This window comes from Equus przewalskii, chromosome 11, assembly GCF_037783145.1.
Source record: "Equus przewalskii isolate Varuska chromosome 11, EquPr2, whole genome shotgun sequence".
NCBI lineage: Eukaryota > Metazoa > Chordata > Mammalia > Perissodactyla > Equidae > Equus > Equus przewalskii.
Genome location: NC_091841.1, coordinates 20,446,346 through 20,470,061, shown reverse-complemented (window position 1 = coordinate 20,470,061; position 23,716 = coordinate 20,446,346). Strand labels below are relative to the sequence as shown.

The 23,716-nt window shown below is 40.4% G+C and overlaps 2 protein-coding genes across 4 annotated transcripts in view; both read right to left on the bottom strand.

The window, feature by feature from the left end:
* Window positions 1–5,341: 5,341 nt before the first annotated feature.
* CNTF (ciliary neurotrophic factor) lies at window positions 5,342–17,351 on the bottom strand. Of its 2 annotated transcripts, none has more exons than XM_008536933.2 (3): window positions 17,213–17,351; window positions 11,590–11,757; window positions 5,342–10,329 (listed from the first exon to the last, which is right to left on the bottom strand). In XM_008536933.2, the coding sequence occupies exons 2-3, from the start codon at window positions 11,701–11,703 to the stop codon at window positions 9,844–9,846; spliced, it is 600 nt and encodes a 199-aa protein (XP_008535155.1). In that variant the 5' UTR covers window positions 11,704–11,757; window positions 17,213–17,351; the 3' UTR covers window positions 5,342–9,843. The 2 variants fall into 2 exon arrangements, with proteins under 2 accessions (XP_008535155.1, XP_070420085.1); XM_070563984.1 differs by having other exon boundaries at window positions 11,590–11,752; window positions 17,213–17,350.
* The window catches only part of ZFP91 (ZFP91 zinc finger protein, atypical E3 ubiquitin ligase), a 35,768-nt gene continuing 26,584 nt past the window's right edge, over window positions 14,533–23,716 (bottom strand). For both annotated transcript variants that reach the window (XM_008536931.2, XM_008536932.2), the window contains exons 6-11: window positions 23,070–23,204; window positions 22,247–22,297; window positions 21,727–21,805; window positions 20,680–20,794; window positions 17,753–17,852; window positions 14,533–17,585 (exon numbers count right to left, since the gene is read on the bottom strand). In XM_008536931.2, coding sequence (XP_008535153.1) covers window positions 17,075–17,585; window positions 17,753–17,852; window positions 20,680–20,794; window positions 21,727–21,805; window positions 22,247–22,297; window positions 23,070–23,204 — 991 coding nt within the window. In that variant the 3' untranslated portion in view covers window positions 14,533–17,074. The remainder of the gene's footprint in view (window positions 17,586–17,752; window positions 17,853–20,679; window positions 20,795–21,726; window positions 21,806–22,246; window positions 22,298–23,069; window positions 23,205–23,716) is intronic.

The window sequence follows — 23,716 nt, the reverse complement described above, 5'->3', positions numbered from 1 at the left end:
TTTGGTGAGCATCTACATTATGCCAGGGCAGACACCGCCCCTGCCTTCAAGGAGCCCACACTCCACCAGGAGAGAGGCATACACACAAGCAATTAATATGCAATGTGCTAAGTCATAGAATAGGTGTGTAAAGAAAAGTATGGCCTGCACACCCAAATACCTCCATTGGAATCCCAGCTCTGCCAACTACCAGCTTTGCAACTTTGAGTGAGCCGTTTAACCGTTCTGAGCTTCGGTTCTCGCATCTGTAAAGTAGAAATGATAATGCCATCAAGTGCAATGGCTTGTTGTGAGGATCAAATGAGCTGCTATATGCGGAGCATCTAGTTCAGTGTCAGAGCTCAATATTAATATAATTGTCAGTAGCGGTGGTAGTAATGGTAATCAGTGGTAGAGCAACAGTGATGGTAAATTAGGTAGAAAGTGCAAGTCACAGGGAAGAGGAGAGGACAATGATATAGATGTATTGATCAGGGATGTTTTCACAAGGCAAGTGATGTGTGATCTGGATCTTGAAGCAGGAACAGCAGTTAGTCATGTGGAGAGGGAGGTCTGGGCACAGATAGAATAAAATGAATAAAATGAAATCCTTCTTGAGAATGTACCCAAGATGGAAGATGCAGAGTGGGGTGGTTGCCTGGTATGCTTTATGTCTACTAAAACTCTCATGACCATCAGAATCAGAGGGGGCTCTGCACTTTGATTTGGGCAAGGGGATCATTTCACTTCCCTTTAGGACTAAGGTAGAATTGCTGACCTGACCACTGGGGATTTTTCTTTATTTTTCCTTTCCTTCCTTCTTATCATGGTCTCTTTTGTGCTGACTTTAAGAGAGTCACTGATCTAAAGCCTTGAATGGTTCCTCAATGCCTATAGAATGAATCTAAATTCCTCAGCATGATGTTCTAGGCCCTTATGTTGAGCCTCAACCTTCCTATCCATCTTCACTTCCACTTACTCACCTCCCCACCCCTTCCTCTGTGCTTCCTATGCTCCACATTCAACTCAACATATTTAAAAATCAGACTTGCAATCTCCTGTGCTACCCCTAATATGTTTCCCCTTCCATATTTTTTGCCTAATTACTCACTATCCTCCTAGTTGGGAGGGGGTGCTTTTTGGTTCCTCCTTCTTTCTAAAACTCACTACCTTTCTTCCCAACTTCCCATGCCAAATCCTCAGTCATGATTTTCAAAGCTGTCCTCTTTTCTCCACCCCCGCTGTCAGTTTTAATTCAGGTTCTCCATCATATAGATGTTGTGCTTCCAATCCTGCCCCCATAAAACCATCTGTGCAGAGCGGCTTGAGTGTTCATTTTAAGAATATAAACCTTATCACGTCACTTTACTGTGTAAGACTTTCCAATGGTTTCTCTTTGCACTGTTGATACCCTTTAGCCAAAGACCACCAGGACAATGCCTATATCAGACAAAGTTGCGTTTATTGACTTGTTGCAATGAGAGAGACAGCACATTGTCGGAGACCTTGGGGCACCTCTGTAAAGAAGTGTTAGGAGGGATTTGGACTTGGGTTAGCTTGGGGAAGGATTCAGTGAAGCATAGCTTTGCTCTGGAGTGGGTGCTGTCAGAAAGGAAGGGCAATTCTATAACTGAGCATCTTGATCACTCTATCTTGGAAGAGCTGCTCCTTGTTGAGTGTGTGGAAATACTAATCACATACTGACTTCAGTCAGACTTGGTTGTAAACCCACTGTCTGTGTTCAGAGGTTAGAATAAAATCCAGATCCCTTTCCACACAGAATCTTAGTGAGAGAGAAAAAAGGTAGCCTCTGATGTCCAGAATTAATCTGACCTTCACAGCTGGGACTGCGATATTATCACAAGGTGGTCTGCGGCTCACAGCCAGGGAGCCTACAAATCTGAACGATCTCATAGAAGAATAACCTCACATAGATGTACCCTGAGACCATGATAAATGAAACAAAACAAGGGCATTTCATAATTTTGTCTAATCACAGACAAATGCAAGGTCACTGTGCCACCCACAAAATATCCCGTCAGAGAACTGCCCCCAGTGTCTGACATTATCCAATCAGAGCAAACCTCTGCTTCCTTAAGCCCTCCCCAAAATCACCCAGCCAAAGCCTAAATCCTATCATAGGTTCTTTCTAACACTCTCTCCTCCCTGCAACAAGTAATAAACCCACCAGTTCAACTACAGGTGTGTTTCTCCTGGTCTTTGGCCAAGGGCCTTGGCACAGGCATTGTTCTCCTGCTAACCTGGTTTCAGCTACCTTGGCCTCCTTTCAGTTCCTTGCAGACAGGAAGCTCATTTCTGCCTAAGGGCTTTGCACTTAACAGTTCCCTCCCACAGAAATACCACACCCTCAGGTCTCCTGGTGCTGGCTCCTTCTCATCATTCAGCTCTCAGAGGAAAATAACCACTTGAGCAAGGCCTTCATGGCCCCTATTCTCAGTTCTATAATATCACGTTTTTGAGTTGCTATGTAATTCTTCTCACCCTCTAAATTATGTTATCTGCCCCAACCAGAATGCAAATTTTTAAAGATCGGGGGCTATGTCGTGTTCATCTCTGCATCCTAGTGCCTCTAACATTTCCACGAATAACTGGAACATATCTTCCCTTGAGCCTAACAGCATCTTCTGAATGGATCTCTCTACCTCCAGCCACTTTCATCTCCCATACAGCTCTTACAGAGTTGTCTGAATTACTTTTCTAAAACGAAGGGTAGATGCTAGCACCATCACTCTTCAAAAATCTTTCAGAGTGTCTCTCTTCGTGGTGTCATCACTTCACTCCTCTAGTCTCTCCTCCACTGTGGCTCTTGAAGAACACTGAGCCTCAGTCACGGTCAACATTCCTGAACACGACACATGCCTTCCGGCAGCCAAGCCTTGACAAGTGCTGCTGTTCTACTTCAAAAATGTTCTTATATTTTCCTGAGGACAAAATCCCAGTCATTTTTCCAAGACTAGCCCCTCCAGCTCTCTCCAATCCTTCCTTCCTCCAGGCTCCTGCAGCTCTTTGTTATACTCCTGGGATCACTAACCACACCCTGACTTCTGTCACAGTTGGTTGTATACCTATTTTCTTTCTCAGGAGGCCCTGAGTGTTTGCAGGACAGGGAACCATCAGCTCTCAGTGCCTCTGTTTCTTCAGTTGTAAAATAAGAATCTTTGTACCAACCTCATAGGGTTCTTGTAAGGAGTAAATGAAATAATTCGTATAAAGGAATTAGATCAATGACTGGCACAGAGCGAACACCACATACATGTTTGTTGCTATCATTAATATTCATTTCTGTATCCTTAGTATAGGCCCAAAGTAGGCATCAGTATGTATTGCTGTTGAATTTGGTTGGAGTGGGGCAGGAAACTTCCCAAAGACAGAGCCTTAGAGCTTAGAACCAGGCTGGGAATTTTTTTTTGTGTCCTACTAAGTTATTTACGTAACTCTCAACCCTCCTTCCACTGCAAGCTTTGGGGATAGGAGCCAGAGACTGTTAACTAAGAGAAGAGAAAGTAGTCCTAAACCTCTACCTAGTGGTGTGGCATAAGGGTTGGTCTGACCTAAAGATAAGACACCTGCCTCAGAAATTTATTTTTAAACACTTCCCTGGATCCCTTGTTCAAACGACACACTTATCTTGGAAGGAATAACATATTTAACCACTATCTCAGAATGTGTCCCACTTTTTCCATAATATCAGGAAAGGATGAGATATAGGACCAACAAATTATAGCAGGGGTGGGGATGGGAGTGACAAGAGAAGTCTGGGTTACGAGTTGCTGTTCCCAGAGCTTCCAAGGGCTTATTAGAGGTCAGGGTGCTAGAGAGCACTGGATACAAGAGGGAAAAGGATGTACAGAGAGACCGTATTTCCTAGGGTGAGGTTGGTCTAATGGAGCAGCAACAAGGTACAGTGCGGAATGCCCCAGACTAAGTTTAATTCTAATTCTCCAATTTTCTAGCTAGGACACCAGGGCAGATTACTGAACCTCTCTGGCTCCCTTGTGCTATGTGTTTAATAATGGGATTAAACGAAATGAAGTTTGAGTTCCTTCCGGTATTGAGGAGAATGCAAGTATATGGCAGGATGACTCTAACTCTAAATGCATGCCGTAACACATCCTGGGCGGTGCATTGGTTTGCATGTTTCCTTGGCTCTCTAGAGAGCCTGCCGGGCTTCTCCAGAACTTGTCTGACCTCACCTACTGTGAAAGCCATCTCTTCTGGGTGTAGTGAACAGCCTGAGTCTCAACTCTCCAAAGAGGTCGATGACTCCTGGAGGCTGTGCATGAGACTGGGTCGGCCTCTAGTGGCCAAAGGCTCACAGCTGCAACAAAGTGAAGTCTACGCTGTGACCAGATGGATCCTGGGAAGAAACTGGCATTTTTCTGAGATACTTACAGAGCTCTCTCTTCAGTCGAAAGTCTTACATCAATCCAAGCTATTTGAGCCATTAAATATATTTGATATTTATGTCATTTACAAGGACTTTCAGATCCTTAATTTGTCTAAACCACGTAACCACCTGTAAAGTTAGTTATTTGTCATTTCCATTTCATAAATGAGGAAGCTCAGAAAAAGTGACTTGTCCCAAAGTTTGGAAACTTAATAGAGTGTGTCACAGGGCAAGAGTTGGTACAAGTCTGTGCTGGCTTTATCCAAGAAAAGTGAATAAGAGATGAAGAATGGATTTGTATAGGTGTCCCATGGCAGTGGGGTGTAGTGAAGTGAGTTTTGGAGCCAGAATTAAAACTCTAATCCTTTCATATACTGGAAGAGAGAACCTGGACAAGTCAATGTCCATTTTTATTTCCCTCATTTGTGAAGGAGAGATAGTAACTGAGGACTAAATGACATACAATAGTGTAAGGTGCCTGACATAACAAGGAACTGCAGAATTCCGTTTGATACCGCCTTGCACATGTGGATAAAAATATAGAATCTCTTAGCAATTTTTCATATTTTCCCTGATGTGATTTTCCCACAACTTAGTTTCTACCTTCAAACTGAATAGAAATGGGCTAGTCAGGATTCTTCTGTCTTTCAAAGGCTTCATTGGGAATACCTGAAGTAAAATTGAAATTAACACTTGAAATTAAATACTTGAAATTAAACCATATAGGAAATCTTCCTCACCTGCAGGCTAGCTGATAGGCATAGGGGCAATCTACCTTTTCTAGGCTGACTGGCCCTAGTTTTTCCAAGTGGCCTGACATCATGGAGATTTACCCAACATGCTCGATTGAGCCTGGCCTTGGCTGGGAGGATTACATTTCATCCAGTGTTGAAATCACTTGAAATTCCCCTTGTTCATCCAAAGATACAGAAATAAAAGAAGCAACTCATGGTCTTGCTGAGGCAAGATTTTTATTGTTAGCCATTCTTGAATCTTTTATTTTCTATCTGCCAAAAATAGATCGATCCAAGTAATATTAGAATTGCATGCACGTGGATTTTCTTATCTCATGCCCCACACAAATTTCATCAAAAGATCAAATTATATTTTTACTCTGTCTTTATCTGTAAACCTTAGAGCGCTATAGAAGCTTTTGAGTGGAGAGATGAAATTTTTATCACTTTCACTTTTTCAATGTACCAACATTCAGAAGGTGGGTTCATTCTTGGGTCTTATGCTTGAAGCTGAGGTGGGAGGAGGCAGGAGGCCAAACGACTGTTTTTAGGCCCTGGCTTAAACACTGTTAGTAGCACACACACACAACAGATCAACTGAAGTGATATCCAGATTTTACTTTTTTCCTCCTTTTCCTCTTCACCAATCCCTTTCTCATCCTGGTGCATTTCTATTTTACTCCTCAATAGAGGGAGAAGGCACTCAGCTTCTTCATGAGGAGCTAAGGATTCACAAACAAAAGTCATTCTAAACAACTTTGTAGATATATCTCCCTGAAATATTTACTTGACCTCTCTTTGTTTGACCAGCGGTCACAACAATGAGTCATCCATTGGGCTTGAATCCACAGCAGCCTGAAATAACAGCAATACCAGGGCTATGACTTGACACTTACCATTTGTGTTAAAACTCTCACTTCCCTCAAACCTGATTATCCTAAAGCTAATTTTATTCCATGCTTCACCTTTGAGTTTGTGCTAATTTCCAAGTCTTTTCCAAATCACCCTAAGTCAATGCAAAAAGAATTTATCAACTCTTGCACATGCAATTCCTTGACAGATTCAGGAAAACTGGATCTCTCCCCCCAGAGAAGACTTTTCTGGAGACAGTGGGATGGAAGGAATTCTCTTTACAAAATAAGAGTTAGGGGCTAGGAACTAAATTTATGCCTTTAAATACCTTATTGATATACAAATATATACATTAATATATATGATATAGTTTATATGTATATAAAAATATGATTCCCCAGAGATCCTATCCATATACAGATCTAAGAAACAAGGGAACTAAAATCTGAAGATCAAAAATCTCTTTTGGGGGGCTGGCCCCGTGGCCGAGTGGTTAAGTTCACGCGCTCCGCTGCAGGCAGCCCAGTGTTTCGTTGGTTCGAATCCTGGGCGCGGACATGGCACTGCTCATCAGACCACGCTGAGGCAGCGTCCCACATGCCACAACTAGAAGGACCCACAACGAAGAATATACAACTATGTACCGGGGCGCTTTGGGGAGAAAAAGGAAAAAATAAAAGAATCTTTAAAAAAAAAAAAAAAATCTCTTTTGGGTTGTGGATTCTTAAAAAATATATACGTGGGGCCAGCGTGGTGCAGCAGTGAAGTTTGCACCTTCCACTTTAGTGGCCCAGGGTTCACCAGTTCAGATCTCGGGTGTGGACTACACACCATTTGTTAAACCATGCTGTGGCAGGCGTCCACATATAAAGTAGGGGAAGATGGGCGCAGATGTTAGCTCAGGGCCAGTCTTCCTCAGCAAAAAGAGGATTGGCAGCAGATGTTAGCTCAGGGCTAATCTTCCTCAAAAAAAAAAAAAAAAAAAAATAGGTCCACTGTGTCACCATTATCCCTATCTGTATTATGAGACACACACCACAGAGCATTGCTGTATTGTCAGTCCCTTATTCAGTCTGTTTCATCCCTTTCAGATAAGCATGATGCAATGTCTACACATGCAGATCCGCATATGTTTATGTCTTTGTTACTATGGCTAAGTTCTCATTTCTCCCTTACTTTATCTACCTTTTTCTAAGGAGCTTCTCCACACTTCTTTTGAGGCATATTGCAAGTTTCTTCAAGGAGAAACTGATACACAGTTCTTAGCACAGAGCTGGGAAAGCACTCACAATAGACTTGCTGCTTTTGTGACTTAATCGAGACTTACACACCTTCTTATTCCCTCCTATTCAAGTTATTACCTGTATCTTTTCTGGACCCTCTGCTACTACAAATGTGCCTCTTACACATAAATACTCCTTCACAATGCAACTCAGCAAAGCTTAAGCCATGCTCTATTACTTTCTGAAACTTCCACAGATGTCTGCCCTGCCATATCTGCTGAATATAAAAACAAAACACTTTGGAGAGGGGTCACACCTTTCAGATTCAGCCAGTGTGTAATCAGTTATTCCTCATTAAGAAATTTTAGTCAATTTTTCACCATTAAACAAAAAGAGCATAAAATATTGTGCAAATAAATCTAAGAGCTTCACATTAATAAGCAGGTACTTTACCAATCAAAAATACTGCTCTTAAGCAGAAGGAACAATTTAAATAAGGAAAAGCTTGAATCAAATAAGCCTCTATGCATTCACTGGGGAACCATCTACCTATACCCAAATCACAAATGAAATAAAAGCAAATGATAAACCCCAGTGGTTGCTGGACTCAAATGTTTATTATTGCCTCACTTTCTTCTAAGCAGGCAACTCTTCCCTGCTCCTCTCATGATCTCTCTTTATTTTGGTGCTCAGCCAACCTCTGAGACAGAACTGAACTCGTCCCTCCTCCAGAAAGCGATTTCTGGCCTTCATTGAGCTTCCTTTTAACTCCATAACACTTACACCTGTGCCTTGCAATTCCAACTTAGTATTGCTCTCCTACATGCATAGAACCTTGTTACACAAATGCATACTAGAAAGCAGGGCCTTCCTTCCCCTGTACCAACACAATACCTAGCCCAGAGTCCTCCCATAATATTGACTTTGTGGAGATTTGGATGCGAACCCATGTGGGGAAGGACACAAGTTAATCACCCATCCCACCTCTGTAACCTTTGGGAGCTAGCCCTCTCTGACTCCTGGTTCATTTAAGAATACAGAAACCCAGGGCAGCCCCGTGGCCAAGTGGTTAGGTTCACGCTCTCTGCTTTGGCCGCCCAGGGTGTCACTGGTTCAAATCCTGGGTACGGATCTAGCGCTGCTCATCAAGCCATGCTGAGGCGGCATCCCACATGCCACAACTAGAAGGACCCACAACTAAAATAAACAACTATGTACTGGGGGGGCCTTGAGAAGAAGGAAAAAATAAAATAAAATCTTAAAGAAAAAGAAAAAAGAACACAGAAGCCCAAAATAAGTAAACAAAATTGATTTGGGTCCCTAATCCAAGATGTTGAGTTTTAACTAAATGGTAGTGTGAAACAAACTATTCCTGAGAACTTGGATTTCACATTGCACTACTAGTTCATAGGCCTGACTGCAAATGTCCACATTTACCAGCTGGTGCCTCTCACACTGTGTGTCTATTAAATGCAGAGCTCTGCCCCTTTGTTGTGAAGCATGAAGGCTTTGTTGTAAATTGTTTCAGAATCGCTGGCATTCCCACTGGGGACAGAGTGGACCTCACCCTCTCTTCATGACTAAGTCCTGAGAATGTGTGGTGAAGGAGTTCTGTGACTTTTTAACCTGAGTAGTATTCCACCCATCGTCCATGAACGCTTGCGTTACAGTGTCTGTACCACTGCATTGCTGACTATAATAAACGTGACGTAACCTGGTACAAGGCTGTGCTCAACCCCAGAGAAGAGCATCAGTGAACACTTTAAAGCAGGCTGTATTACTGCACATCCTCAGCTTCCTAAATTCCGAAGCTTGGTGGGCCTAATCTTTGCCCCAAACAAAATCTTAAGATTTCCACTGCTTTCTTTGCCAAGTATGGACAACAATTAATTACTGCCTTTAACACTAAAATTGTGCCATTCAGGACATGTAATGGGGGTTGTTCCTGCAGTGCTAGGATTAGACTGCACGGATACATTTTCCAACCCTCTGTGGCCAAGAGGTGCAGTGACAGAGGTTCATAATCAGGCCTCTAAAGTGAAGGGCATATAGGCCTTGGACTAAGAAAGATCTGGGTTCAAAGTTAGTGTGCCACCTGCTAGGTGGGTAACCCTGAGCAAGTTATAAATTTCTGAGAGCCTGTTTTCACATCGGCCAAATGGGAGTAATACCACCTCCCTCAAGAGGGTTGCTGTGAAAATTATAATATACATAAAGCCCCTGGCATCTTACTTCAATACAGCAGATACTTAACAAACGTTAGTTACTATCTTTATTATCCAAGTTTGAATTGGCTAGAGTCCATGATTTTTAATTCACTGTTAGTCTTCTCAGAAGAGTCATCCTAGAGTCAAAAATATATTTATCCTGTGAGGTTGTTAAATACCTGTAAAGATTACTTAATGGGTAGAAAAGATTAGAGCACTGAGGTGGAAGAATGTTACCTCTGTCCCACTCCCTTATAGCCCCAACACATATATACACCTCCCCCCCGAGGGTAAAATGTTATGTCCATTTGTCCATGTCTCCAGCCCTACTTAACAAAAATGCCTGTGGTCTTAAAGGTTTTCAAAAACTTAAGAATAGAAAAGTGAGGCCTCAGAGAACTACGTATATTCCATTAGAAGAGAAAGCAAGAGGGTAACTGCTACATTTTCTTGTCATTAGCAACATAATGGCTCCCATGTGCTGGGATCCCAGTCCGATGCGAAGAAATGACTCGAAGGTCATGGATGGACCTCACTGTCCACTGTGAAAGCTCTTGCAGCACCTTTAGGCCCCACAGCTTCTTCTCAAAGAGACCACCATCTCCAATAATAGGCATCCCATCGGCCTCTTTGGGGGGGATCTTGTGTTCCAGGAGCACCATTAATTCCTCCAGCTGGTAAGCAAAGGTAGCAACTTGGAGAAGAAGGGTATGTATTGCTTGATGGAAGTCACCTTCAGCTGGAGTAAAATGCACCTGTTGGTCTTCTAAAAGCCTGACTAACATAACATGGAAGGTACGATAAGCTTGCAGATTCTCTTGGAGTCGCTCTGCCTCAGTCAGCTCACTCCATCGAACAGTGCTTGCCATTGGCACACCACCCACAAAGTCCAGGTTCATGTTCTCGTCCAGGCCCTGCTGCTTCACCTGGCCAACGATACAGAAAAACATCACATCTTCTGTAACCACCCCACCATTCTCAATCCCTAAAGCTCATACAGAATCTTATTCACATCCCTGGTCAAGGATCCAAATTTTAAAGAAAATGAAAAGTCTAGAACAGGAACTCTTCAACAGGAGTCCGTGACTGGACTAGGAAGACCCTATTCTCCCTGAAATTATACGTACTGCTTTTGGCTACTTGTTCATTTTTCTTGGCAGAATCTGCAGCTTTCATTAGGTTCTAAAGTTTGAAAACCACTGGTCCAGAGTAATTTCTCCTTCCCACCTCAAACTCCCTCCTGGAAACTGATACATTTTAATCATACTGGAGTTTACCTGTTTTAAACATACTGAAAGATACTGGCCACACCTAGGCAACCCTAGAATGTAGGCACTGTAGAATTTTTTGAACTGCCCTCTCCTCCATTGCCCGCTCTCAAAGCTGAGGCCAATTCTTTAAAGAAGTCAGTGAGATTTAGTATTTAAAAAAAAAAAATACTTCAGAGAGTCTGATTTGTGACTGGTGGGCTGTATGAAGATAAACCAATTCACAGAGAATCTAAATTCAGACCTCTCCAAAGGCATGTGGAGTATTTCCACAGCAGGCCTTAGGTGGAGATTGACGGGGATCTCCCTCCATCAGAAAACCAATCCGGAACTCCATGGTTGGCTCCTTAAGAATTTGACACTTGCCCAATTCCCCAGTGAATCTTCTAAGGGATCTTTCTGATAGTGTAGGTTACCTTTCTATTTAGACAGGGGGATATTTTTAATGTATGTAATTAAAAAGTGGGTGGCTAATAATGTATGGAAATTGGTTGGGTTTATATTGCTCTTTTCCCAGTCCTATCTATAAACCTCACTCTGCCTTTCATTTACACAGCTCAAGAATTCAGAACAAGGTAGGTAAAAAACCCAAATTTACAGGGCCCATGATTAATCTATTCTGGTAGAATTCAGACTGTAGGCAATCAGATTAGGAACAGCCTCCAAGACATGTAGCCAATCCGATCTAGAACCCTATATATATTGTCTTATTCAAGGAACATGTCTCCTAAACAGTCTAGAGAAAGAAAATAAATCTCATGTTTCCTCAAGGGGCCATGTCAAATAACAGATGTCCAACACATGAATGACTGTACGATTAGAGATTTCATAACTGGTAATGGGGCTGGAGCATGATGGTAAGAGGCTGGATCAGAAGAGACGAAGTGAAAATAGACAACAGCAAAATAGGCAACTTACATAAGATTCCGTAAGAGCAGTCAGGTCTGAACGAATCTTCCTTGCTAGCCAGATAGAGCGGCTACAGAGGTCCCGGCGGTGAGGGGTCAGCGCTGAATGCTCTGCGAAAGCCATCCCCTAACTCAACTGTCCCAGGAAACAAGTGAGCTGGGCTTGCTTCTGTCTACACTGGTCCAAATAAGAAATGTGACTCTCAGACTAAATCCACTGGGCATTTCTCTACTAATGGGATTGTGCACCCCACCCCCACCCCCTGCCTGACTCAGAGGTGGCAGCAAATTCCTGGCTGTGGATTTTTGTGCCTGTGGAATCAAAGGCCCCTTTTTAATCAGCTTTTTTTTTCCTGCAGCGTCTGCCTCCCTCTCTCTCCTCCACTCTGTTCTAACGTACTTGTTTTTACGTCATTGTTTTGCTTTTCCACTTAGCAACAAGGTCACTATCACACTAATCCTCATGACATCCCTGCCTAATGTAATCTATTTTATATACACATAATCAGTTCATTTTATTATCACCCTCACTTGCGCTACCTATGTCCTTTTCTTTCTTTCTGTTTTCAGTCTGGTGAAGTATTCAATAACATTAAGTTGTTATGATTATTGATAAAGCTGCCATTTATTAAGCACCTACCCTGGGCCAGACACTGCCCTAAAGGCTTTAAAGTCTTTATTTGATCTTTAAAATAATTCTATGAGGTAAATATTTTCCCCATTTTACACAAGAAGTAATCGACACATAAACAATGTGCACAAAATCCAACTACTAGGCTCAAAATTTAAATATCGGTCTTCGATTCTACAGTTCCTCTCACTGACTTTCCAATTTCATTCTTTAGGTAGTTCACATTTTGTTCAAGAAACAAAAATTTACATGAAATAGGTCCTTTAACAATACATTATGTTTTCCATTCCCATCCTTTTGGTATATATTTAAAGTTAGTTTAATTTACATTTGATTAAAAAATCAGCTAAGGAAGCATCTCTAATCTCAACCATGGTTCCTTCCTCGTAGGTATAGGATGAGGAAGGTACTGTTTAGGCCTGTTCTCTTCCAAAAGACAGGAAACACCCAACCCTGACTTGCTAACATTTCTAAGGCAGTCTCACTCAAGTGACAACATGCTTTTCCTTCTTTATCCCAGTCATACCACATTGCTTCTTAACAAAGTAAGAGAATGAGCTGGGCTTTGAAATGAGGGTAAGGAGTTTAAAAGTACTTGGAGAGCTGTTGTTCTGTTGCATTTAACTCAGCAGGTGAGAGGATGATGCTAATCTGGTAAGAGTCGCAAGCTTCATCCCCAAATGAATCAATTTCACTATTTCCTTGCCTCTAAGCTGAAATGCATCCCTTCTCAAGGGCAAATTTCTATGGGTAAACAATAAACAACGGATGCAAAGGAGCAAGAATGAGGCCTGGGCAGCTGTCACAGTAGGCCTTTTAAGAAGGTAGGAGGATTATGTTTTTTCGTTAACTTAGTACCTTATATGGACATTGAGTTTTGTGAGAAAGCACTGACATTAAATGTTACTCAAGGTTTTGTCATCAGAACGAATATTAAACTCACAGCTTTCATAACGTTTTCTCCACTAGATTAATACGACCACCTTTCCTGGTAAAAAAGTCTGTCAAGGGGCTGGCCCCGTGGCCGAGTGGTTAAGTTCGCGCGCTCCGCTGCAGGCGGCCCAGTGTTTCGTTGGTTCGAATCCTGGGCACGGGCATGGCACTGCTCATCAAACCATGCTGAGGCAGCGTCCCACATGCCACAACTAGAACGACCCACAACGAAGAATATACAACTATGTACCGGGGGGCTTTGGGGAGAAAAAGGAAAAAAATTAAAAAAAAAAATCTTAAAAAAAAAAAGTCTGTCAAAACATGGAAGGGATTTCCAAGTGTGCCAAATGATCACAGATTCGTATGGCATCTCAACATCAGAAATCAGGAAGTAAACTGAGTCAAAAGTTAACTACATGATTCTCAACAAGAGCAAACAACAGTATATGCCATAGAAACTTTGCTCTGAAGGTACTTGGTTTTCTCATTTGGCAAAATCAATTGTTTCATTGTAACTCAGTACAACCAAGGAAGACCAGTTGCTTCCATGAAGATAACTTTTATTTTTCTTCTTTACATATTTATTTTGGATATTCCTTACCTAGATTAAGAGAAAACAAGGATTTGAAAAGCAGAGTATCCCTTTTATTATAATTTCTTTTTACATAACCTTTTCAACCTAGATTCAGGTAACTACCTGTCTCTCCCACCAAAGGAGAAGGGTCCTGCACATTACAACAGGCAAAAAAGGCTTTCAGGAAATAAAATATTTTAAATTGATCCATTACAATTTTTCACTTTTCTTGAGTACATTGGAAAGTTGGAAAAGACAGGAGGGAAAAATGGTACTTCAAACAACCAGACTGTAATAACCTCAGTTAGGTTTAGTACACTCTTTATATTTTTTCTCCAAACAGGTACAAAGGAGGTTCAAGTGCTCTATGTGGATGCTTTTCCATACCATCATATATATATATATATATATATATATATATATATGTTTTTTACTCCCAGTAATCCTGGCCAGTGTTAATCTAAACACTCTGAAGCATGTTAAGTCTCAAAAGAACCCTGGGCAACCACAAACCCGGGGAGGCACATCTCCCAGACGTAATGCTTGCATCTCAATGACACTTTCAGAATTTAGAATTGCCAATTCAAGATGGTGAATATGCAGTGGGAAGAGTTATTAAAAAGGTAATAGAATTTGACTAAGAGTAGGAAATGCAGTTTTAAGATTATAAGAGCTCCTTAGAAGGACAAAGAAGTAAACAGCATGAAGAGCAGAAAGGAAAAGGGAAGAGGGCCTAGTATAAGATAGTTTACTTACACCAACTCTTAACTATGCTAGCATCATCATCTCAAAAGGCAAAAAATAAAGTCCAAGAAAAGTATTTTAAAATTTATTGCAAACTGCTACAATAATTTATTGAAGTAAATTGCAGGCAAATGGTAGCTATGAAGAGGACCGAAAAAAAAAGAAAGAACAGAAACTTTCTCATTATTAGACCTAGTTGCTTTTGGTGGGGGAAGGAGTATGACAGGAGGAAGAAAATATTTTCCCTCTATCTCATAGTTGGGTTTTTTTTTTTAATGCAGTTTGCTTTTGTGTAAGCGGCTAAAACATCTGATGACTAACCACTGCAAAGGTAATTTACGGAGACATGGGATAAGATCAACAGAACAAAGACAAAAAGGTAAGTGCAGGGTATAGATGCTAGCTAGTCAAGCCAGTACAAACTGGACTTATATGGGAGTGGAACAACCTTGTTGTAGACTCATCCAATCAATCTTATAGTATTTTCAAATCTACCCAACATACCAAAGTCAACTCCAAATCCTTACTGTGGGCAGGAAAGCATTATCTACACCCCTTCTATCTTTATTGCATTTTCTACCCCCACACTGGAAGGACGGTAAATCTACAACACTCTGAAAAGAACAATAGTGCATTTAAGACTGTTCACTGTAGGTGTTTCACTCCCTATTCCCTGGCATCCCAACCACTGACTCTAGTGGGTGTAAAGTAAGCCTCTTTCAGAGATGACATTTTGTTACCCCTCTTTTTGGGAAAAAATAAAGAGAAAATTGATAAACTTTGTAGTTTTAGTGTTTGTGAAAAACAAGCTGTTCCTTATTTTGTTCTCAGCAAAACTTCATTCTTTCCAACAGCCATCATACATTTCTGACAAACAATGAAGAGGGCAAATCTTTAATTCCAGCTTCTGAGGTATACAGAAGGATAGAGACTGCCCTTCTAATTCTTTAAAAATGAGCCAAAATATGTTTTTAGTCTTCTGGGAGTTACAAATTTGTACAAAACACTACCAGTCTTTCCTGTGGACAGTAATAAGCAATCCACCTCATGAAAATCCCTATTCTCAAGGGAAGTGGTAATTCCCAGAACTTCAGGTGAAAGCCAAAGCCATTATTATACAGATTATTAACTTTGTCTACTGAAGCCTTTCCTCTTCTGAAGTGTTATTAAAAGGGAAACAAAACAGAGCAATTTTCTTTGACTTAAAACTGTATGACTCTCAGTCTATTCCTTCACTAACGGCAGTGTCCTTCACTAATCGGGAGCTGGAATGAACCAATGATAAAGCAAAGCAAAAGCAAAACAAAGCAAAGGACCAGAGTTGGGCCAACAGGGAGGCATGTGTAAAGAAATGATGGGGACAAAAGAGAAAATAAATTCACAAGAGAGAGTCTTTTATCTGTAATTCAGACCCTGAACAAGGAACCTTCCTCACCTCCACAAAATTCCTAAATCCCAATGCTCTAAAAACTCAAGGAGCACTAATTACCACAAACCTAACACCCTTCCCTAAAAAGGCTCCTGGAAAAGCACTAGGCTACTGTAGTGACTTTGTTAGTGCTGAGGACCAGCTTTCTTTAATGGCCACTGGAGAGCTATGATTTTACAGAGGTGGGCTGTGCTGCTTCAACCCTGTATCTTGCCTTCAAAAGTACCTCTTATGGAAAGGACCCCACATCAGAATAATCTAATCTCTCCCAGCCCCACAAAATTATAGCAACAAAGACAAAAAAAAAAAAAAAAAAAATCAGATTTTTTCCATTAATAAATAAGGAATCTCAGGTTCCACAACACAAAAACACACATGTTCAAAGTGCAAATTTCTGCCATTAGTCTGGGACTTTTCTCACTGTCTCACTGATCCAGAGCCCTGTCCTACGGTCAGAGAGGCCATGTAGAGGGCAGCCCCCTCCCTGTTGGGAGCCTGCTTCCAAGCAAGTGAGCACCATTGAGAACCATATGGAGGTGTTGGGAGGGGGACTGAGGTGCTGGGGTCAGAGGAGGGAGGTGGTCCCCACGTATCCTTCCTTTCCTAAACCCAATGGGGAATGGAGAAGAAGGGGGTGAGAGATGTGTGCTGTTTTAACAGCTCACCCTGCTAAGGGGCCCTAAAGTGCCAAGTCAAGCTGCAAGCCTCCAGAGATTAGAATTATATGATACTTTGAGGATAAGTGTGCTGCAGTGGGTAGAAGCCAGAACCATGGGGCAGCAGTAGAGGAGGAGAAGGGGTTTATGAGACAGTAATATACTATTAAGAGTTAGAAGCTGATCCAGAGCACATCAGAGTTACAGGTTGGAAAAGGGGATCTGCCAACGAGCAGGAAGTCTGCCTGGCTGGAACTGAGTATAACCCTCACTTTAAGAGCTGCTGCTGCTTATTTATTTATTTTTTTAATCTACCTTTCTGGTAAAGGCAAGACCAATTTTATAAAGAGGACAATAGAGGGAGAAGTAGGGGTGGGTGTATGTGTGTGTGTGTGCTGTGATCCACAATGGAAAGAGCAGGCCCTTCAGTTATTTAACTAGATTTTAAATGCTTTAAATTTTTTTTGTCCTTTTTATCTTTTAAATACAAAGTCTGAGCTGTCCCAGTGCCCAAAGTCTTCCCTTCCACTAAGGTCCAGTAGAGTCTGAATCTTCAATCAGAACCTCTGTGGTAGCACCGAGTATATCCGAGTTCATGACCAGCCCTTCAGTGCCCCCACTGCTGCCACTTCCCACAAAGATCTTCCCATCAGCCATCAGGCTCACCCGTTCTGTCCCACTACAGTATGACTTTGACATCCCTTCAGCTTCTAGCAGGAGGCACTCTCCAGAGGTGGAGTTTCCCAAGGGCTCAGGAAGAAGAGGAAGACCCTGACCATCTGCAGGTTGTGTCAGGGACTCTGGGTTAGTGCCCAAGATATCTGTGCTGGTGATGAGGGCGCCTGCATTGGCAGCCAGAGCTTCGGCAATCAGCACCTCAGGGTGGCTTTTAGCTTTGTGTGCCACTACGCTGTCTTTCTTCTCAAATTTTTTGCCACAGATATTGCAAGAGAACTGGTAGAAGGAGTCTGCATCATGCTTCTTCATGTGCCAATTAAGGGATGCCTTTTGCCGACAAGTAAATCCACAGATCTCGCATCTAAGGAGAGTGGAAGAGGAAACGGCTGATCAAATAGAGAAATAACTCACTCTTCAACTTGGTAAAAGTAAAGAGCAGTTGCAGCTGAAATGTTTGAAAAGGGGCTCACTCTCAAGTAGGGTATATGCACTTCTCATCCAGATGTTCACAAGTAAATAAATACTCACTGTAATGGCTTCTCGCCCGTGTGAATCATTCGGTGCACAGCCAGGTTGTGGGAACTCTTGAAGGCTCGAGCACAATATTCACAGATATAATCCCTTTGATCTAAGGAAAAGAATAATGTGGTTAGTGTTCTATTTAGAATCCCTGTAAGTATTTTTGCCTAGCTTGCATAAGTAAGTAGGCTGATCTCAGGCAGGTCAATTTAGAGTAAAAGCAATATTGTTTTCAATGTATGAACAAAATTTAAGAAACAAACAGTTTTGGGCCATCCTGGCGGCGTAGTGGTTAAGTTCACGCGCTTTGCTTTGGTGGCCTGGGATTTGCTGGTTCGAATCCTGGGTTCAGACCTACACACGGCTCATGAAGCCATGCTGGGGTAGCATCCCATACAGAAAGTGGAGGAGGATGAGTACGGATTTAGCTCAGGGCTAATCTTCCTCAGCAAAAAGAGGAAGATTGGCAACAGATGTTAGCTCAGAGCCAATCTTCCTCACAAAACAAAAAAACAAAAACAAAACAAAAACAAAATAACAACAAAAAAATACCTTTCATCATTTTTTTTTTTTTTTTAGCCCATACACTCAGTGGCATAAGGATCTATTAAACAAACACGCCAAAACCTAGAAAGAAATATGAGAACTGGAATCCTAACCTCAATTTTATCAGTAATCCAGATCTTGGATAAATTGCTTAGCAAGTAAACAGCTAAATTTTCCATCAATTTTATTCTTTAAAATAGTTTTTTCACAGACTGTGAAAGCTGAATGCTTACATATAAAAAACCTGGCATTCAAACAACAAATAACAACAAAAGAATTTGGCATTCCCTAGAAGAAAAGTGATCCACATCTATAGTGATAATCATATCTTCCATTTCACTTTTAAAAAATGTTACCTAACAATCTAAACTTCTCTCCAAAGATTCAAGTAGCTGCTATCAAATATATGCAAACAGCACCTGTATTTCTTTTCCTTGTTCTCCACCCTCAGATCTTCTGCACCATTCAACTACCTCCCTCTTTCATGTCACAGTCCCCCTAAATTTCATAGGATTTTTGATGAATTTGATAACATGGTGTGGAATCTATGGGGCAAAGGAGCATTGTACTCAATTATTTCTTTATCACTTGGTTGGGGAAAGAGTGGAAAACAGATGTTCAATACATATTTGTTGAATGAATGACCACTACATTTTCTATGCCTTTCACTTAAAATTAATAGAAATAGTTACAGTGAAAACACAAGGATAAATTAATAGGCAAAGAATATCCAATTTCCTCCTGTACTCCATCTTAAACAATTCTAAAACCAAGTTTGGGAGAAGTGCCAAGTTTTTCTCAAACTTAAAGGTACTTAGGAATCACTTGGGGATCTTATTAGATGCAGATGCAGATTCAGCAGGTCTGAGGCAGGGCCTGAGATCCTGTATCTCTAACAAAAGCTCAAGTGATGACAACACTTGCTGGTCTATGTTATACACGATAAGTAGTAAGATCTAAAAATGCACAGTTCTAACCCAGGGACAACTCTTAGTACTTCTCAGGTCTCATCCACTTTTCTAGCTCCCTGAGGTAGCATGGTAAACCCAGGTGGGGCACCGATTTGCTTAAATAAATTCATGTATTTCCAAAGGGAGTCTATACAAACTAATCTGAAAAAGGTAAACTCTCTAACACTGACATCATAAAATTGTATTAATCAAATATAAATATTTGGAATGGACTAAATTTCTACAACAGTTTGTCACCGTAGGCTTGTGATATTTAGCTAAAATAGTCTAAACCGGTTGTTAGAAGCTACTTTTCTATGGCAAAAGGGAGAAGGATGAGCAGCACCGATCAAGAAATAGTGGAGATTCATTCTCTCTGAAGAAACATAGTATGATGCAAAGTCTGTAGACTTTGGAGTGATTGAGATCTGAGTTCAAATCCTGGTGTTTTCAAAGTCTACCATGTGCCAGGCTCTGTGCAGTAAATAGCATTTTATATGTTATCTCATCCTTATAATAACTCCATGATATTGGTATCATTACTACCCTTATTTTACACATGAGGAAAAGTGAGACAAATTAAGTAACTTGCCTGAGTCACACATTTAGTAAATGATACAAAGGGAACATAGATCAATATGACCTTGGGCTGGAGACATGACATCTCTGCAACTGGAATTCCTTATCCTCTAAAATTGAGAAGATAACATGTAATAATCAGGTTTTTGGCACTTCTTCAACTAGCTGTAATACCCAGCACAACTTGTTCCTATTAGCTGCACTGCACTGAGACTGTCAGTAGCTAAAGATGAATGGAATTTGAATCCATTCTCTAATATGTATTATGAAGATAGTTTCTCTTTTAGTCAATAACTCTTACAGGAGGTTATGTGGGAATTCAATAGCTAGCCTTTATGATTTCATCAGCAGCAGAAGTCCCGGCGGCTATTTAGTAGTTAATATAAACTGTAAGTAAGCTTCTTTACCATTTAGGCTGTCTCTTCATACTTCCCACTTTTAGTCCATAAGAGCTACTACAACTATCTACCTGAAGCAGAATTACAAAATCCTAGTTCTGCTAAAAACTAGCTCTGTGACCACAGGCAAGTTACTTAATGTTGGTAGGCCTTGGTTTGGTTTCTTAGCTGTAACGTACGGCTAATATAAGCAAACCTGGTGATGTTTAATAGATGGATAAGCAATAGTACATGTAAAGTGTTTAGTCCACAGTTGACAGAGTACATGCTCAATAAAAGATAATTCTCCAAGCATAAAAGTTCTTAAAGAAGCCAAAGGACAAAAGTTAAAACGCCCTACTTAGTTAAACCCTTGTAAAATTCATGTTTTATCACTTTTTATTTTCATATCTTTCTCCCACACTTGACTGCAAATTCTTAAGATTAATGTTAGGAAAACATATTACTAATCTTAAAAAAGTACCTGTATGATGTTTGGCATGTCGTAGAAGTTGCTTCTGGAGCCTGAAGAGTCGCCCACAGGAGGGATGGGGACATACATATTTCTTCTTCAGCAAATGCTGATATTTAATGTGGTGCTAAAACAGTAAAAGAAAGTGAAGAGGGATAAAAATTCAGGCCTCCTGAAAGCTCATTCTTTTGCAAAGTTTAAGTGCTGAAGGAAAACCGAATACTCTATATTATGGTTGGGGAGGCAGTATAATAAAATGGTTGAGAACCTAGGCTATGGAAATAGATCTGGATTCTAGTCTGGGTCATTCATTAGCAGTGTGATCTTAGGAGACATACCTAAATATTTTAAGCTTCAGTTCTCATTTGTAAAAGGGAAATAACGATAATTGTTCATAGCGCTGTTGTGAGAATATAGAGATCATATATTGTTTGCTGCCTAGTGCAGCAAACAGCACATGGCAAAAGAAGAGTAGCTGTCATTATCACGACAGAACCAGAACCAGAAAGTAAGGCCTTACTCTCTTGGTCTACTTGCTGCTAAAGATTAAACAGGCATTTCTTAAGCTTCAGTAAGCAGTACTTCACTTTCAGGTTTTCTGCCAGACCTAAATATAATCTATCTTGACTCGTTTTTTTAAAAGTCTATTCACTTAAAAAAACCCCTAAAAACTAATTTTAAAAAAATCTAAATAGTACTCAAGAAATTACTGGTTTGATTGCTATTTTTCAAAAATACACACCAAAATAAAATCTATTCATCTGTGTCTTAGGGTGTTCTAACAACACATCTTATATATGAGAAGTATTTACACAATGGGAAACAATGGGATATTCCAAGATTCCAAGAAAATCTTCTATTTGGGCTCAGGTTCTTAGTCACTTTTCTTTTTTTTAACAGCATAACTAAAATAATTTTATGTTTAAAAAACATTTTTCTCAACCTTATACGTCAATGATGAAGCCTACACAAGTTCACAAACTATAAAGACTCATGAAGTATGAGAACTAGTCATGAAAGATAAACTGAAAGGCTGCCTTACAAAACAACTTCACTGACCTGCAAATAGCGAGGGTGAGCAAGAACAGTTCCACATCCTTCCATCTCACAACGGACATACTGGATTGGAGGCTTTTTTCTATTATCAATATGTGGGAGAAAAGTTAGCAACAGAAAAGCAGCACTCTGCACACTGGCCTTTAACTTGACCTGCACTATAGGAAATAGCTATTTTACAGTATGAAGAACTAAAATCTCTTTACTAGTACATAGCTTCCACAGAACTTATGTTAGAAATAATCAGAAATTGCCAAATGCTCGAGAGAGTTTTTAAAAAAAAAGCACAAAATAAACTAGTAACCCTCCAAAAGGTAAAGAAAAAGTATTAAGATTTTTAGGAACTTTAAGATCCTGTAATGGAAATAAAAACAGTAACTTTGCAATAAGGACATTAATGAAGTTGCTTCTGAGAAATTTTTAAACAGCCATTCCTGCAGGATAATTATGAGGGCTAAATACGTAAGTAAAGTACCTATCACCAGAAATAAGGTACAACATAGTACGAGTATAAATTACTCACCTCCTTTTGGGTAATCGTGGACTTTTGTCATCTTTTCGCCTTCTTCCTCTCCTAAAATTAAAGAACATGGTAACTGTCCACATATTCTGGATTGAGGCTTCGACAACGAAGGATGGCTGAAGACATATACTCAAGACCAAAGAGCAGGGGCCAGAAACAAAGGATAAGCCAGAATACAAAAATCCAGAGACATATCTGACAAACCAAAGATTTCATTCTGAAGTCATTTCACTTTCAAATAAATCTGCATCACAAGTTATACACCTTTCATAAACTATGCATTACTATGGAAGAACTCGATAAATCTCAAGATCACTATGTGAAGAGTTGTCTCAGTGAAAAGTCTATCACTTAAATTTAATCAACTTAAGAAGCAAAATAAAAGAGTCTATTATCTAAAAACCCTAAGAATATAAACTATATTCTCCTTGCAATAGAACCAAAAAGCCTCAATATTTAAAAAATCTTATTTCCACAATAGGAAATGATTGCTAGGCAGAAAGTTTTTGCCCAAAGTTATTGCATCATTTGCCTTATTTGCCCTTCTTTAGAGGATCCACACTGCTACACTTTTTCTTGCTGTCTCTACTACATCTGCATCCCTACAGCCACTGTCTTACCTGCTCATTTGGATGTCTTTAAGTATGGCTTTGAATTAAGCTTTCAAGCTTTTGAGAAGAGTCTCTCCAATGAAATGGTCGGCTGCTTGAGGCAGCAATAAGAATGTGCCAACATCCTTCCTCATCACCCCCCCCCACCCTTTTCCTACTAGTGGCTTCAAAATCTGTTAAGTTTCCATTTTTAGCAGTAAGTGTCTACTCACTTCCTAGGAGGTTCCTCATCCTCCCTAATTTCATTCTCCTCTTCTTTCACCTCTACCTCTACTTCCACTTTAATTTCCTTCTTCTCTTTCTCTTCTTTCACCTTTCCAGATTTTCTCCGTGGCTTTGGAGTTTCCCTGAAAACACAAATGCATTTCAACGTTGGTGTCCCACAAAAGGCCCTTTCAAGGAAAACTGTGACAAGAGGATAAAGCCTGGGGTTATCACCACTTTAATGTAAAATTATGGTCCTCAGCTCATGAAATGTGATTTCTGGCCAACCATTCCTCATATGCATAGGAATGATATATATTTAAAGCCTATGAGATGACTCCACCAGGATCATGAATCAAATCTAGAATCAAATCTCACTACAGATGTAAAGAGAATCAAGACAAAAGTAAAAACTAAGTACTTAGGCAGTTTATGATATCTTAATCTTATTAAGATAAAACATGCAGACATCTTAATTTGGATATGATCAAAAATACAGTTCTAAAAATGGAAAAGAGGTCTGTATGAGGGAGTAATAAGATGACGTTAGATTTACAAAACAAGTGCATAATTAATTATTCATTTAAAATTAAGTCTATACTCATTAGTCTGGCAACAAGGGAAAATAAAAGCATGCAACGGTGTTTTCCTAACT